General features: G+C 38.9%; 1 protein-coding gene across 2 annotated transcripts in view; it reads left to right on the top strand.

Annotated features, from left to right (window-relative positions):
• Window positions 1-15,280, top strand: part of DSCAM (DS cell adhesion molecule) — a 471,940-nt gene that overhangs the window by 401,776 nt on the left and 54,884 nt on the right. Inside the window, exons 21-23 of one of the 2 annotated variants that reach the window (XM_075772425.1) lie at window positions 6,343-6,496; window positions 12,950-13,067; window positions 13,898-14,061. In XM_075772425.1, the coding sequence (XP_075628540.1) occupies window positions 6,343-6,496; window positions 12,950-13,067; window positions 13,898-14,061 (436 nt within the window). Of the gene's footprint in view, window positions 1-6,342; window positions 6,497-12,949; window positions 13,068-13,893; window positions 14,062-15,280 lie in introns of those variants that run through there. The other variant, XM_075772430.1, reaches the window with a different exon arrangement.

Raw genomic sequence — 15,280 nt, 5'->3', positions numbered from 1 at the left:
CCGCATGGGGTACCTGGAAGTCCAGGCAGAGGGCTGTCTTCCAGGTGTAATTCCTGGAAATGGGTTTGCAAGATTTTCCTGCAGGTGGGAAGGCAGGGAAGTGCCTCTGCTGTTTCCAAAATTTCTGTCTTGCACTTTCTAACATTTCAGTTCTGCATTTAAGAAAAAAAAAAAGAAAAAGAAAAAAAAAAAGAAAAAAAAGAAAAAAAGATAAAATTTTATATGGAAGCTGCATTCTGGTTTGTGCACAGCTTCTGTTTACAACTGTTATCTTCAATAACGCTGAGTGAAAAACAGATATCATGTTTCAAAACATGAGCCAAAATAGAAAGACCTGAACAGAAGCCATTATAGGATCAAAGTGGTATCTAGAGTTTTACTGAAAACTGTGGTCCAGGATTGGTGGTTGTTTGCAGCTCTGACAGTCTGTCCATCTGCAAAACGAAGCAAGGCAAAAGCCAGCAGTCCTGAAGAAAAGTACTAGTCCATGACCTCAGTAGATTTTCACATCTTCAGGGGATTCACTTAAAGGGCACATCAGTGGTCTGTCTACTCTGTTCAGGGATGCAGAACTTGAAGTTCATTCTTTATAAATACAGTAATGTATTTATTTCATATTAACCCAATTTACTTCCAGGTAGAAACAACTTGTCATAGCCCCCATTACTGGATAATTTGTCAGTTGAAGAGACTCTAAAACATTTCCAGAAGCAACAAAGGCCTGAGGTAGAGCAGGGTAGACAATTCTGGGATGGTGTTGTGAAAAAAAGATGGAGATCTCTATGTTTTGACCTTGTAGAACTAAAAACTTACTTTAATTACTGATGAGGCTCAGTGGTCATTGTAGGCCTCATCGGTACTGCTGATTAAACAAGGGCCAAGGAGCAGCGCCTGGCCCGAAGAGTATGTGACGTTTACTGATGCCTGTCTACACCGCTTAGTACTAGCCCCTCTAAAGCAGATTTGTTTTGAAGAAAGCTATTTAGAGTAGTACAAAACTGAGCTAGAGATCCAGTTAAAAAGCAGTGTGGTTCATCGGGGTGGAGTACTCAACACACTCCCTGGCTGTCTCCCATTTAGCACTGGAGATAAGCTCAGAGGATGCACGTTTATTTAGAGAAACCTAGCTAGGCAAACACAATTTCACTGAGACAGCTTGGGCTAGATATAGAACTGATTGCTGTTCTGTGGGAGGCTATGAAACCAGTGGTTCATTGTTGTGGGCAGGAGAGAGCAGCATAGGTATATCTCTTGAGACCACTTTTATTCAGTGGTTCCGTTAGCGACCTGGATAATGAAATAGCGAGAGTGCCTGTTAAATTTGCAGGAGATAAAAGGCTGGGAGGGAGTGCAAGTACACTGGAGACAGAACTGGAATGCAGACAGGTCTTGATGAACTGGGAAATTGGTCTGGAAAAAGTTAGATAAAATTTAGCATGGGTAAATGCAAGAAAATGATTAATATGGATAGCCAACTACAAAAGTACTGGGTTATCCAGCAATTGACCAGATTCTTCAGAAGAGGATTTTGAGGTTATTGTGCATCCCAATATAAATATTAACTACCTTTATAATCTTGTTATGAAAAGCCAAATGCCATACCCTTGGATTGCTGAATACAGGTTTGGAAACTGTATTTGAGGAGACTATGGACCAACATTAGAGTGTTCGAAGGATAACAGCAGATATTATTAGGGAAACTGTTAGAGAAAATGTGATTTCTGTGCAATGTTGAAAGCATCAGGGTTATTAAGTTGTAAAAAGATAAGGGTACTGGTGAGGAAAGGAATGATAAAACTTTACACTTCATGGTGTTAAGATGAAAGTAATAATCTATTGTACATGTTCCTAATAGACTGGAAAAGAAGATATGGGCTTAAACTGCAGCAGGAAACTCAAGCTAGATTTCAAGAAAGCTTTCTAATAGTAAGATTAGTTAAGCAATGGAATAGATCTTGCAGCCTAGGGAGTTGCAAAATCTCCATTTATTGTAAGTCTTCAAAATCAGGTTGGACAAACATCTGTTTGAAATTGTGCAGATATAGTTCAACCTGATTTAAAGAATGAGGATAGACTTGGGTGAACTCTCAAGGTCCTTCCAGCCCTGTTTTTAGATTATTTTATTGCCATATTTTATACCTAAATTCATAGTGAAAACACACATGCCACTCTAGGTAGTATATAAATGCATTTTTAATTTTCAAGTTGAGACAGCCAATATACAGGTAGCCAACTCATGTACGCACACCACAACCCTTAGGTGTTTCTTGCTTTTCACTCTTGTCCTTTCTCCAGTTTCCTCACAATTTGCAGAGAACAAGGAGATAGAGATCTTCAGCGCACCTATTTTACATCAGAAATTGAATAGCTTAAGTCGTAGTGAAGGTACAGGCTTGTTTTGACTGAATAATCTTCGAGTGCACAGTAAATGCTGCCAGTTGCATTACATCCCTGCTTGGGAAACTCCCTGGTTGCTTGGAAAACTGTTATAAACTTATTTTTCTTCTAACACACCCTTTTGAATTTTTCCCCAGGCTGTATTTAAAAAACACAACAAACAAGCAAACAAAATAAAAAAAACAGCCTGAGGGCTCAGAGTTTGTGCATATTGCTTGTCTAATTGCTTTCTAAAGGAGTCAGCAATGCCAGGAGATGGCATACAGTTTCAAAGTGTACAAAGCAAAGTACACCAGCAGAGCTGAAGCTGCATCAGAGGAAAATTATGCTCCCTGCAGTGGCTGTTCCTCAGCATCTCTTGTTGCCTGGTTTGGGAAGTAGATTGACTGCACTCTGATAAAGGACTTTGATTTAATTTTATTCTTCACAGCCTTTGCTGGCTTTTTAGAAGCTCAGCCCTGTCTGTGTTTGTTAGTGAGCTAAAGAAAGAAGAAAAATTAGCCCATCATCTATGATCTGAATAAAAAAAGCAGTTAGAAAAAAAAAAAAATACCTTGAGCAAGCGTGTTACTGCTTTTGGGATAAAACAGCAGTATATGTTTCATAGTGGCACACGCAAAGCCCAATATGTGACAAGGTGATATTATTTTAAAATATTTCTTATTTCAATTAATATTCTCTTTGCTGACAAAGCTCCCTTTTTTCTTCTTGTGTAATGAAAGTTTCTGGCATGTTAGTCTAATTGAAATGACAGGCAAAAGTTAAAAGTAAAATCAATTCTTTGTCACTGGAGCATCCCCAAGTATTTAAAAGGGAATGGTAGGAATGAGGAAACAGAAGGTGTGTGTTAACCAGTTAGAAACCAAAATCTTTTGCTGTAGCAGTTTGTTTTAAGAAAATAAGAATCATTAATTTAGTGAGGATACATTTACCAGATTAAATTAATAAATTAATTCCATGAATAATTGAATTTATATTTGGAATAGCTACAGTTGCAAATGTGGTTCTCTGTGGGTGAAAGAAAGGAATTGAAGATAGGCGTTTTGAATGGCATTAGAGAAGTTAATTCTGTGATTATTCCATCTTAGGAGCTCCAGGGAAAGAGAGCTCCTCTGTTTTGAGAAAATTTTGCCTGCTCTTCTAGCTGACCACAATGCAACCAGAGGAATGTTTAAGGGTTGTTTGTTTTTCAGTTTTGTCTTTAACTTCTGTCCCTCAGAGCAGGAGAGCTTAGTGCCAATGCTGTAGCTCCAAGGCTGAGGTTTTCCTTTCCTTTTCTGCTTAGCTGCTCACCTTATCCCAAATATAAAATCTCAAACCAGATTACTCCAAGCTGTGTTTAGCGATTGTATGCAGGGTGTATGTCTGTCTGACTATCCCAGCCTGTGTCATTGCAGAGGGGAGCAGAGCAGTGAGGCATTTAGGCAGGAGATCTGCAGTACTAGGAGTGGCTTCCAAAGGCAGCCATATGTGCCTTTCATAAATGATGGGAGTTATGGGAAAAACAGTGCAAATTTAACTGGACTGATGCTTGCTGGAATTAAAGTTTAGCAATAAGGAAGTCTGTAATGGTTAGCTGTTCCTAAATGCTGTATCCACATCCCATGTTAATAGGTGGTTTAGAAGTAGCTTGTGCTAGATAGCTGCATTAATAAGTGGAGCCTAAGTGTCAGAGACAGCTTAGCCTGTTTGACTTTCAAATTAACCCTAGGAAGTGCTGGCTCATGAATATTAAAATTCAGCCTGCTGTGCCATGATCAATACATTAATTTTTATGTATGACCTCACAAAGATCCAGCCTGTCAAGCCATGGGCATTTGTCCAATATTCTTGTGTAAATGTCAAGACAGATGGTTCTCAAAACCTGCTGTAATATTTCGCATAATAATAGAAGTGTCTGCCTGCACTGATCTCTTCATATCAGGAGTGGAAACCCAGGCCAACGCTTGCTAAATGGGACAAACTGACTTGGCATTTTGACAGGAGTAATGGGATTGGCTAGAAAGTATGGCAAGGTCCCTATTTGGGCTTGTGTAGAGCCTAGATTACTGTTAGCTGGAGCAAACCAGTCTCCCCAGAGAAGTTAGTCTCTATGGAGGAAACAGGATGTATTCTTGTAGAAGCAAATAGAGGCACACATTTGTATAAAAGCTGGGGAGTTAAGTATTTTAGTTAACAAGCACATTAACTTCAGATGGCTTCAGCATAGACAACTATACCTGGGCTAGTTATATGGACATGTTGATAGTTGGTGGTGAAACACAGGTATGTCAAGGGCATGATTCATCCCACTGCAATGCATGTGTCTCAAATAGGCCAGAAGAACCTTGACTTAGAAGTTACCTTTTCTTTGCATGATCTCTGAAGGGAGTCAAGGTGACTGGCTTAGATTCAGATGTCTTCACTCTAGATTTCAAAAGTGAGATGAGATGAGATGAGATGAGATGAGATGAGATGAGATGAGATGAGATGAGATGAGATGAGATGAGATGAGATGAGATGAGATGAACTCCCCTCTTCCCCTGGCTATAGGATATGCCAGCTCAGGAACAGAAAAATGCAGTGACCCATTCAGTAGCTGAAACTGGCTACCAGTTCACACTGGAAAGGTGTTTAATGATACCTCAGAAACATCCCTTATTTATTTGGAATTCACTTTGAAGGACTATATACTCCAATGTTTTCAGGTCAACCTACCTTTTGAAATGCTAATCAGATGAAATTGGCCTTTACCACCAGCAGATATTTGTATATCAAAGGGACTCCTTGCACACTTTCTGCCAGCCTGAATCAAGTTTAGATTACACTGATGGATTATTTTTAATGCTGATTCCTAGTAAAATCTTCTTTTCTACGTCATTAAGGTTCTAATTATTTTTAGCCTAGTGTTAGTTAGCCATTACCATGATCAGTATTGCACAGGGAAGTGAGTCTTTATTATTCATTGTAATGGTTCATTACCCTGCTATTTTTATGTACAAGAATCACAAAGCCTGTGTCAGAAATAAAACTGGCTATGCTGAGCATTGTAATACTGTTCAGGGCTGACAAGGTATCCTGTCTCCTCCATCAAGGAGTCACGCTTCTTGTAGAGGGCGTGCTGAGGTGCACAAAGCCCATGTCCACTGGAGGAATCTATATATTCCTCTGTTCCTCTGCACCTTTCCTTGCACAGGTTACTTCCAAGCAGACTGTAGAACATCTCACTGATAAACAAGTATCACTTAGCAGCAGGTTGGCTTCACTGCAGCCCACGACCAAGGCACTTGAGTGACAGTGCAAGAGCAGCATGAACTGGCATTTCTTCCAGCGCTTGTCCTTCCCTGCTAATGCGGCTAAATAGCTGAGATGACCTTCTGCTGGGAATCTTTGAATGGAAGTAATTTTGTGATTAAACAAAACTAGACTTGGGGGAAGTTTGAACAGTCCATTACAGAATGCAGTTTTATTTCTTTATTCACTCCATTACTAAAGGAATAAGCCACCAAACCCAGAGATAACAAACACTGTAACAATGGTTCTAGGTGAACAAAGATTTATCTTGAGTAGTAAACCAGATTTCATAGCAGATGCAGGACTGAATCATCTGTTGGGAAAGTTTTGTATAAAACAAAATTGGTTTGCCAGAAATATCGATGGTAAGAATTTGTCAAATATGTTCAATTAAATTGCTTATCCAACCCTGTAAAAATAAGCAGACACATAAAATTCCTAATCTGAATAAAAACAATTTCTAAACAAAATATAGGCCCAAATTCACTGAATATAAATTGATTACAACAGGTTATGGTGTCTGCTCTGTTTATTGCCATCTGCCATCTGTTTGGAGCAATTGATACTCATTCAAAGTACCCTGAAGTATCAGGCTTTATAGCACTCAGCTTAGCAGACTTTCTCCAAATACTGTTTATTTTAGTCTGGAAACATTTGTCTCTCCCACCACAGGTAATCAGCGAGTTTGAAGCCTCTCCCGACTCATTTTCCTACAGAATCCCCAACCTGAGCCGGAATCGCCAGTACAGCGTCTGGGTGGTAGCAGTGACTGCTGCGGGAAGAGGCAACAGCAGCGAGATTATCACTGTGGAACCGCTAGCTAAAGGTACGGTGAGAGTGCTTTTTAAAGCAATCCATGCTTTACAATGCTAATTACTGTTATAAAAGGCACGTGGCTTCTTTATGTCTCATTGCTTACTGAGAGTGGGATATGTCAAGAGTAACTTCAGTTCTTTCCAAAAGTTAGGTGACAACTCTCAGCTAATTGCCCAAGCTTTTGCTGTAGTCAGCAGGGAAAGAATGACATGCTCCTCTAGGGGGTAATTCATCCCACCTACTTTAGAAGGAAATAAAATGCTATTTGGAGCAATTTTTATCTTCTTTTGTTGGGCATAGAGGGTTTACAGATGATCCCCCTCCCCTTCTGAATGTGTCTCTTTTTTTTCTTGCCATACAAGATAACTTCTTTATCAATCTCCTCCTTACTAATATCTCTTGTGTACTCCACAAGTACTATCTTCTGTATATAATGGTCTGATTAACATATCTAAACTCTGAACAATTGTTCTCAACTTGCATTAGCTTTGAAGTTTGCTGCTTCTATTTCAGATACGAAGAAGGGATAATGTGCCTCAAATCCTACATACTTTTCCCCAGCTGTTTTAGTTGTTCTATTAAAAGATATTGCTTGGGCCCATGAATTCTGCCTTACCTGTAGTGTGAGACGTGATGCTTTCAACACTATAGCTTCGAAATAAAGACCTAACGTTTTAGCTGATAGCAAGGTGAGAAGAGTCCCATCAGTACTCAATCTCTACATGGGGTCTTCAGACTGATGTGTTTTGGTTTTTTTCCACTCAAATCAATAACATCACAGAAGGTGCCAATATGAACAGTGTATTGCATGGTTCCCTAGAGTTGCAAAGGTAGATGCATTTAATTGACATTACAGTTTTACAAGCCTGCTGATTCTTCACTCATGTGGCTAATGATGTAGTAATGTAAAATAAAGTGTCTAGGGCTTTACGATGACAGATATTTCCCAAAAAAGCTTCGCAGAACTTCAGCCAGATGCCACCAACAAGAAAGCACTTTCTGCATGGAAGAGCATATACCATCACCACAGGGAAGCTTGCTGTTCCTGCCTGTCTAGGTAGTAGGTAACCAGTCTGATGATGGTAGATTAACTATCAGAGCTATTGTCATGGATGGCAGTGATGGTGTTTGGAGGGTACTATTTCAACACACGACATAGCTTCCTATTACATAGAAGTTGCAAACGGGGTTCCTCAGGCTTGTGATGGCAACTTGCGTGTCTTTTCTTTGTGCCTTCTCTAGGATAAAGTTTTTATCCTATAAGATGGATATTTTTCAAAATTACTGAGAAGCCTGTAGTAACTACTATATTACTACTGTACATCACAATGGAAGATTCAACGGTATAAATGTGGGGAGGGTCTAGCAAGGTAAAGAGTCCTAAGTTGGAACAAGCAGGGGAATGCTTTCTCCCTATACCATTGCTTACATTTTTTTCTGTCAGCTGAGAAGAGTCACCTTTATTTTCTGCTTCTTTCTGGCATTTTTTGTACAGTCCTACAGAACTTTTCTCTTTGCAGCTACACAGTGTTAGAGAAGTGACCTGAAGGATGGCTGAAAGGCTATGAAAAGTCTGAAGGATCTGAAAAACCTGGAGGTTTTCTGTTGTTAAATTTCTTGTAGGATAACTGCATACTGCATTTTGAACATTGGTGAGACCGAAGTTGAGATCTTAAAAGGTAGATGAGGAGTGTAAAGGATATCTGTAAAGGAGGACCATAAAAAACACCTCAGGAAAACAGGGCGAAGGTTTCAGTATGGTCCTCCTTTTAGGCCTGCTGTTACCTGTGGATAACAAATGTGTGGTGATGAAAACAAAGAAAAAAAGGAAACAAAAATAAAACATAAACATTGATACTTGGATAAGAGCAAAACCAATTAGACAACAATATGGTGCAATACTAATAGATTGAGGATGTAGACAAACCCAGGAGTGTGAAGGGACCCCTGCACATAATGCACCAGAAGTTCTCTTTCTCCATCTCCTAAGCACTTAAAAAAAGTGGGAGGTGTTCAGTCAAGATGAATGCAGAACAATGCAGAGTTTGCAGTTACCAAGATGCATAACCTCTAGTTACGAGGAAAGGTAGTATGTGATTGCTCTTGGTTTACCAAAAATAGAGAAGTTACAAACTGACCCACAGGTACTTCAACTGAACAAGCTTACCAAAAACTGGAATTAAATCTGCTCCTCCAAAGCTTATTTAACAGGACCCATGATTACAAATAAGTGAACTTAAAAATAGCTTGTATGAAAAGACAAGGGGACTTTAAGGAAAAATAATTAATTAATTCAATATAGATAAGTCAGTGTCAACAAGACTTTATTTTGAAAGATGGTAGAACGCATCTGGTCAATGTTAGAGCTCGTAGTGATACTCCGGTATAAAGTCTGCATTAGATGATGCTCAGGAAAAGCCTCTCTTACATGCACTTAGGACTGAAAAAGTGATGAATAATCCATTTGTGGAGGTTGTGATGGACACCAGGAATACTGATAAATAGCAACTTTATGAACTTTGGATGTAGCCAGGTTAGAAATTACTGTATCGTGTACAAGATTTCCTGTATGAATGCATCACAGGGCCTTTTAGAGAGCTGGGAGAAAAGTGGTGATCGGTAATAAGGGCAGTGGATGCGCAGTGAAGAAGGATGGGCAGAGCTAATAGCCTTGAAGACCTTTCTCACCCCCCAGTACGTCAGAATCAAGTAACACATCACAGGGTTAGAAGCAGTTGTAACCTGATTGTGCCACAAATGCCCAGTGCAAGAACATCCTACGGACCATTATTGTAAAGTTGTTTGCTTCCTTTTTTTCTCCACTTATTTCACAGTATCTGTCCAAGTAATGATACCATCATGACAGCTAATGAGAGTTAACTTTGAACTGAATTATGTCAACTTAATTATAACCCCTTTAAGAACCCCTTTGAGAACAATGAGAATTGTCTAAAGAGGGGTTTGATGTGAAACAGATAGTCCAATTTAAATGAAAGCTTAAATCAAGTTGAAATTTCTTTCTTTAGTGTCTCTGTTTCTCAGAACAGATTGTTATTCTCTGTAATTAACTGACAAAAATAAGCAAAAAACCTAACAAACAGAAAATAATGACAGCAATGAAACTTCAGTCTCCACATAAGCAGGATATGCCCTCCCCCTCAAATTACTCTTCATTGCTGTCAGTTGTAGGTTTAGCCTGTCAGTTATATCTAAAAGACAGAAAACCTTGCATGCACCTTGTTTCTCTTATTTCCTGACCATGACTGATGGAGAATGGCATTTGCCAGCAACATGATGATAACAGATCTCGACCCACGGCAATCTGATCCTCTGGGGAAAACTCTCTGACTTTAATGTTGAGTTTCCCCTGTTCTTGTAGACTACCTGAGCATAAACGTTAAACAGATCTGCCTCCTAGTCTATGTCGCTTTGTGTGTTCACTGTTTTTAAGCAACATGTGGGGCTCACATGACAGTACTCACACCGCACTGGTCTGTTTCTTTAACGGTTCATCATACTGGAATACGTAGGATATTCTTCTGTGAGAAAGTAAATGAAAGAAACTCCTGACCCAGGCTATTCACTGATGCCTCTTGTATTTGGATTAAGCTGAGCTGCAGTGAACTGCCATAACTCTTGTTCAGTTTCCCTATAGAGTTTGCTTTCAAAATTTGGTGTTGTCCTCTAGAGAGAGAAAAAAAAAAGAAAAGTGTGTTATGGCCTCTTGCAAAGAATTTCTGCTTTTTAACCTATGACAGTAAATGTAGGTAATAAGATTCATAATTTAAACAAACAAGCAGAAAACCACATTAGCATAAAAGAGTGCAGTGTTCTGTGAAGGCACCTCTTTATCTTCGATTAATGATTGGGTAATTTGCAAAAAATTGGAACAGACACAGTCCTAATCCAGTGCCATGCCATTTAAAGTAAGGCTGGTGGGTAGTCAGCAAGCATTTGGGTAGCTTCGATAACAAAGAGGTAAGCCCTGCAGCTGAATTGCCCACATGTTGCATAAAGCGCCTTTGGCTCAAAAGGGAGAGGTCTGTGAGATTCAAGGTATTTTAAGGTCATGAATGTCTGTTAGCATCTCAAACCTATTGTTTTCAAAGGAATTTCACTAGACATTTATTTTGTTTCTAGTTTTCTTTTGTTTGTGTACCTGTTAGCAGTCTCAGAACATTGTTAGAATTTAAGCTATAAAGAAAATTGGAGTTAAGAATTTTCATGCAGTTCTACCATCTCTTTTAAAAGCACTCAGTACATGAAAGGAATAGGATAATGCATAGAAAGCTGTGGGTACTTTCACAAAAATAGCGCGGTATGCTTTTGTAGTGTGTGCGTCTGAGTTATGATCTGTGATCACTGGCTTCGGCTTCTGTGAGGTTTCTGTTACTTCCACACATCACTGTGAAATGGGACACACAGGGTATTGAAAACCAGGAGCTACAACGTAAATGTTGTGCTTTGGAGATCTGATATCCAACCTATGACTTAAGGAAGAATTCACTGTTGAAATAACTATTAAAAGTAAAGGGATATCACAGAAAGTTTGCTAGCAGTGGTGCCATGCCATGCTGAAGGCTTCAGCAGGATTGTTGCATTACATATGCCTTGCCCTAAAGTAATGGGCAGCAGTTGGAAATAGCTGGATATTTTGAGAAGCATTGGAGAGGTGAAAAAGCCAAGAAGAAAAGGATTAGTAGTTCATTTTAAATGAGTTTTCAGGCTTCATGTTACAGAGGGAATTTTGCATGGAATAGGAATTCGAGTTTATAACCACCATTGCTCAGAATGCACTGCAGCTACGAGGAGCAATCCAGATGCTTACAGATGTGTTTTGTAGATAGTCACAGCTGACAGCGTCTCCTGCTGCTTTTTAAAGATGACATGAGTACCATGAGGCATCTTCTGCAAAGAAAACCTGGCATCACTGAAGACAAATGAGCCTTCTAACACTAACTTGAATGGAGTCAGCATTTCACACCGTGTCTCTGGGTAGACTGAGCATTTTTCTGTTTCAGTTAGCTTGGTTAATTAGCCCATGGCTTGTGTCAGTATAGGCCTCTGTAAATCTTTTCTAGAAGACGTGGCCTTAGGAGTGCCACCGTGGAAAACAAGTCTGCATCGTGAGACTTACTGACTGACCAGTGTCTTCGTATCATTCTGGTGTACCATGTCCTCAGGGCAGCACACGCCGCAGGACCCTCCTGCTAGGGCTAGCCATCAGAGCTGCCAGGAGGGAGCTGGGGAGTTCAGCTACTGTTTAGCCAGAACGGGACATGTTGATGCTTGACTGTTAGGAAAGTAATGTCGTCCTATTACTTAACCTTGACTTTGTCTGTTACCCTAAATCTTTAAATAGCTACTTCATGTGTTTTCAGTTAAAATTTTGACCAGAGAAAAATCTCTCAGGAAGCTTAGTGTTCAATAATGCTTGAAGAGAACATAGGCGACGCAGTCCAAATTGATAATATAATCTATGAAATCCTTTCTCCTTATGAATATCTCAAGTCCCACTGCAGCCTACTCAAACAATTTCCCTTAGCTCTTCAAGGCCTGTTCTTTCATGCATGATTTTTTTTTTTTTTTTTTTTTTTTGAGATGAACTGTCCCAGTTATATTTGATGCGGGCTTTCATTTTCATGTTTTTCTAATTGATGTAAAATGGATTATTAAGTATAAATTCTGATCAGTGTGCATGATTGATGTAGATCAGGATTAAACATACAGTATTTCATGTATCTATAATCAGTATGCGCCTTTGAAATGTATATTTAGAGGCCAACAAGAAGTCTGTTTCTATCAAGGGTCATTCTTGAGTAATAACATACAATGAAGCTCTAATACAACCCTAATGTTCCTTTATATTATAAACTGAAACTACAGGAATGATATTTTTGTTGATATATTTAGGTGATATGAGAGCTGACAAAAATTAAGCTGACTTAAGGGTTTGTTCATATTTGTGGACTTCAGATAGACTCTTTGCAATGTACTAACACGTTCATACGTGAAGGTTTATTTTACTTAATACCATAGCTGTTGTAACAGTGATGTATCAATAATTTAGCTTTTGTAAGATACCTGTCTACTGTGGACACTTCCTGTTGGAAGACTGGAGAGAAGCATCCCTTGGACATAATTTTCATCCATAATTTCTACTATGAAATATATAAAAATCAGTAAAGATGATAAGTGCTTTTGCTCTTTTTCTCCACAAGGACTCTTCCAGCCCTCCACCTTATCTCTCTTTTAGTTACTTGTCTTCCAGATACTAAAATTATAATATTTGTGCTTGAATAAATGCTGATATTATGAGTTAAAAGGAATTAATTTCCTAAAAGCACAGCTTGAAACAGATTGGTTTGGTTTTCAACATTTAACTCTGGATGTCTGTGTTTCCCTTCCAAGGGCTGTATGAGTGAACATCTCGTTAAAGTCTTTCTTCCTCTCTCTTGCTCAGCTCCTGCCAGGATTTTGACATTTAGCGGCACGGTGACAACTCCCTGGATGAAGGACATTGTCCTCCCTTGCAAAGCCGTTGGAGACCCAGCTCCGACAGTCAAATGGATGAAGGATAGGTAACCAGCAACTAAATGTATAGCTCAAATAAAGCCCGTTTGCTTAAAATCCTGAGGGTTGCGATGTGGATGATCCTAAATGGCTGTGCCAGGAAGAAGGACCATTTGCAGGGACTGCACACAGTCACAGTAGATGAGGAGTTCAGAAATTCCTTGAACTAAAACTAAGTGGCTGTGGTGATTAGAAGGTATCAAAAAGGAGGAAAAGTTATGAAGAAGGGGTAAAGGTAAACGTTCAAAATGTAAAACCTAGCAGTCTTTTCTGTTTCAACTTCAGGCACACAGAATAGTTTAAGTCTGAGAGAGCAAAATGTCTGATGCATTGAATCATGCTGTGGAATGCAGTGTACATGTTTGGCACATATCTTGTTTTCCATTATTCTGTTCTGATCTTTAGTTTTACAGTTTGACAGAGTCACTTGGAAATACACATGGACAATAATTTTTATCCAAGCACTGCTTAAGCAGTGATACTGCAGTGCTATGAAACCATCTTATGCATTGATACAAATAGCTATAATTTTATAAGGATGGACTTTGTAGCCAGGAACTGCCTTTTACTCTTATTTTGGCACTTTTATGAAATAGCAGGTAATTAAAGAGGGAATGAGTTCCCATTTTCACTCAAATTGGGGCCAGGATATGTGCGTTCTTTATGTAAATGGCAGGTGCTTCCCAGCAGAAAATATTCCTTTGTTGTCTTTACTAGAGGAGGACACCACCCCCGCTCCCTTTTTCTTTCTTTCTATTGTTACTTCAAAAAAAATCCAATTCTGAGTAATTTTGATTGTAACTTCTTTAATGTATGCACTTTGTTTCCTGTGAGGTAGTAACGGGACACCCAGTCTAGTGATGATTGATGGGCGAAGAAGCATCTTTAGCAATGGCAGCTTTGTCATCCGTACTGTGAAAGCAGAGGACTCTGGATACTACAGCTGCGTGGCCAGTAACAACTGGGGATCAGATGAAATAATTTTGAATTTGCAGGTCCAAGGTAAGACTGTTGGATCTATTTCATAATTGTTATCACAGCTATTAACTGCTATGTGCTGGTAATGCATGGATAAATCTGTTTGCAGGTATATGTAAAATATTAATCTGTATTAATACAATTTCATTCTTCCAAATGAATAAATAAAACATTATGAAGGTCATTCTGACTCAGCCATCACATTTTATGATATAGTAAATGTTTTGCTTTTGGTGGATTGTTTCACACACTTGCAGATAAGTCTCTATGTAAGCTTTTGTAGGATTGACAACCGAGTGTTTGCATTCAGTTATTTTCTAGTTCTTCATACAGAAAATGTCAACTTATGCCTTGTCCTCACAAATGTTACATGTTTCATTTAAATATTGCAAAATTCAGAAAGAGCTGAAGGCCTTTTCTTCAGCTTCCAGAAAGCTATCAACAGAAATTTGCCCCTGTACTGAGACCTTGGACAAAAACTTAATTATGCAAGAGCAGAATTTTACTGATGGTGAATATGAGGAAGCATTTAAAATGAAACATCAGTACAAGTTCAACTAGCACGTATTACCAGCTTTTTTTTATATGCATGTTGAAATGTATATAATGTATCCATTATGGTGTTGATATGTATAAAAGCAGTGAAAATATAGGAATACACATTAACTGTAATGTGAAACAAAGCGTGTGTATTCACATACCAAGAATTCACTACCCAGGAGATTTTCTTGCTCACTTACCCTAAAGCAGATCCTAAGAGTGCTACAGTTGGCTGCAAATTGTTGTACCACAGGAAACCAAGTAACTGAGTTGGGAAAGTGAGCCATGCCAAGGCCAGTCACTCTCCTGTCCCTTGATAAGCAATCTAAATTCCTAGTGCAAACATAGGAGAACACAGATTATCTCAACTGCAATGCAACTCACTCGGCATAAACCAGTCCACTAAGCCTTGAAAGAAATGCCATAGTGTATATTACACTCCAACATAGCCTAAAGATGCTCTCCTGCAATGTTTGAAGCATGACCACAACAGGAAGTAGGGAGAGAAAACACTACCAAATGGAAACCTCATATTTATATTTCACTACTTTCAAAATTGCATATCCTTGCTGTTATTGTACTGCAGTAACTAAAAGCAAATCAATATTACTTCCCTGAGGGACAGAGAAAGAGTGACATTTAACATGTGGGACCATCTTCTTTTGTAGGTAAGGTGAAGCTGTGAAGAAAGGTTTTATACTAA

Source organism: Balearica regulorum, chromosome 1, assembly GCF_011004875.1.
Source record: "Balearica regulorum gibbericeps isolate bBalReg1 chromosome 1, bBalReg1.pri, whole genome shotgun sequence".
In the NCBI taxonomy this organism is placed as follows: Eukaryota; Metazoa; Chordata; class Aves; order Gruiformes; family Gruidae; genus Balearica; species Balearica regulorum.
This window is presented reverse-complemented; position numbering and strand designations above follow the sequence as displayed.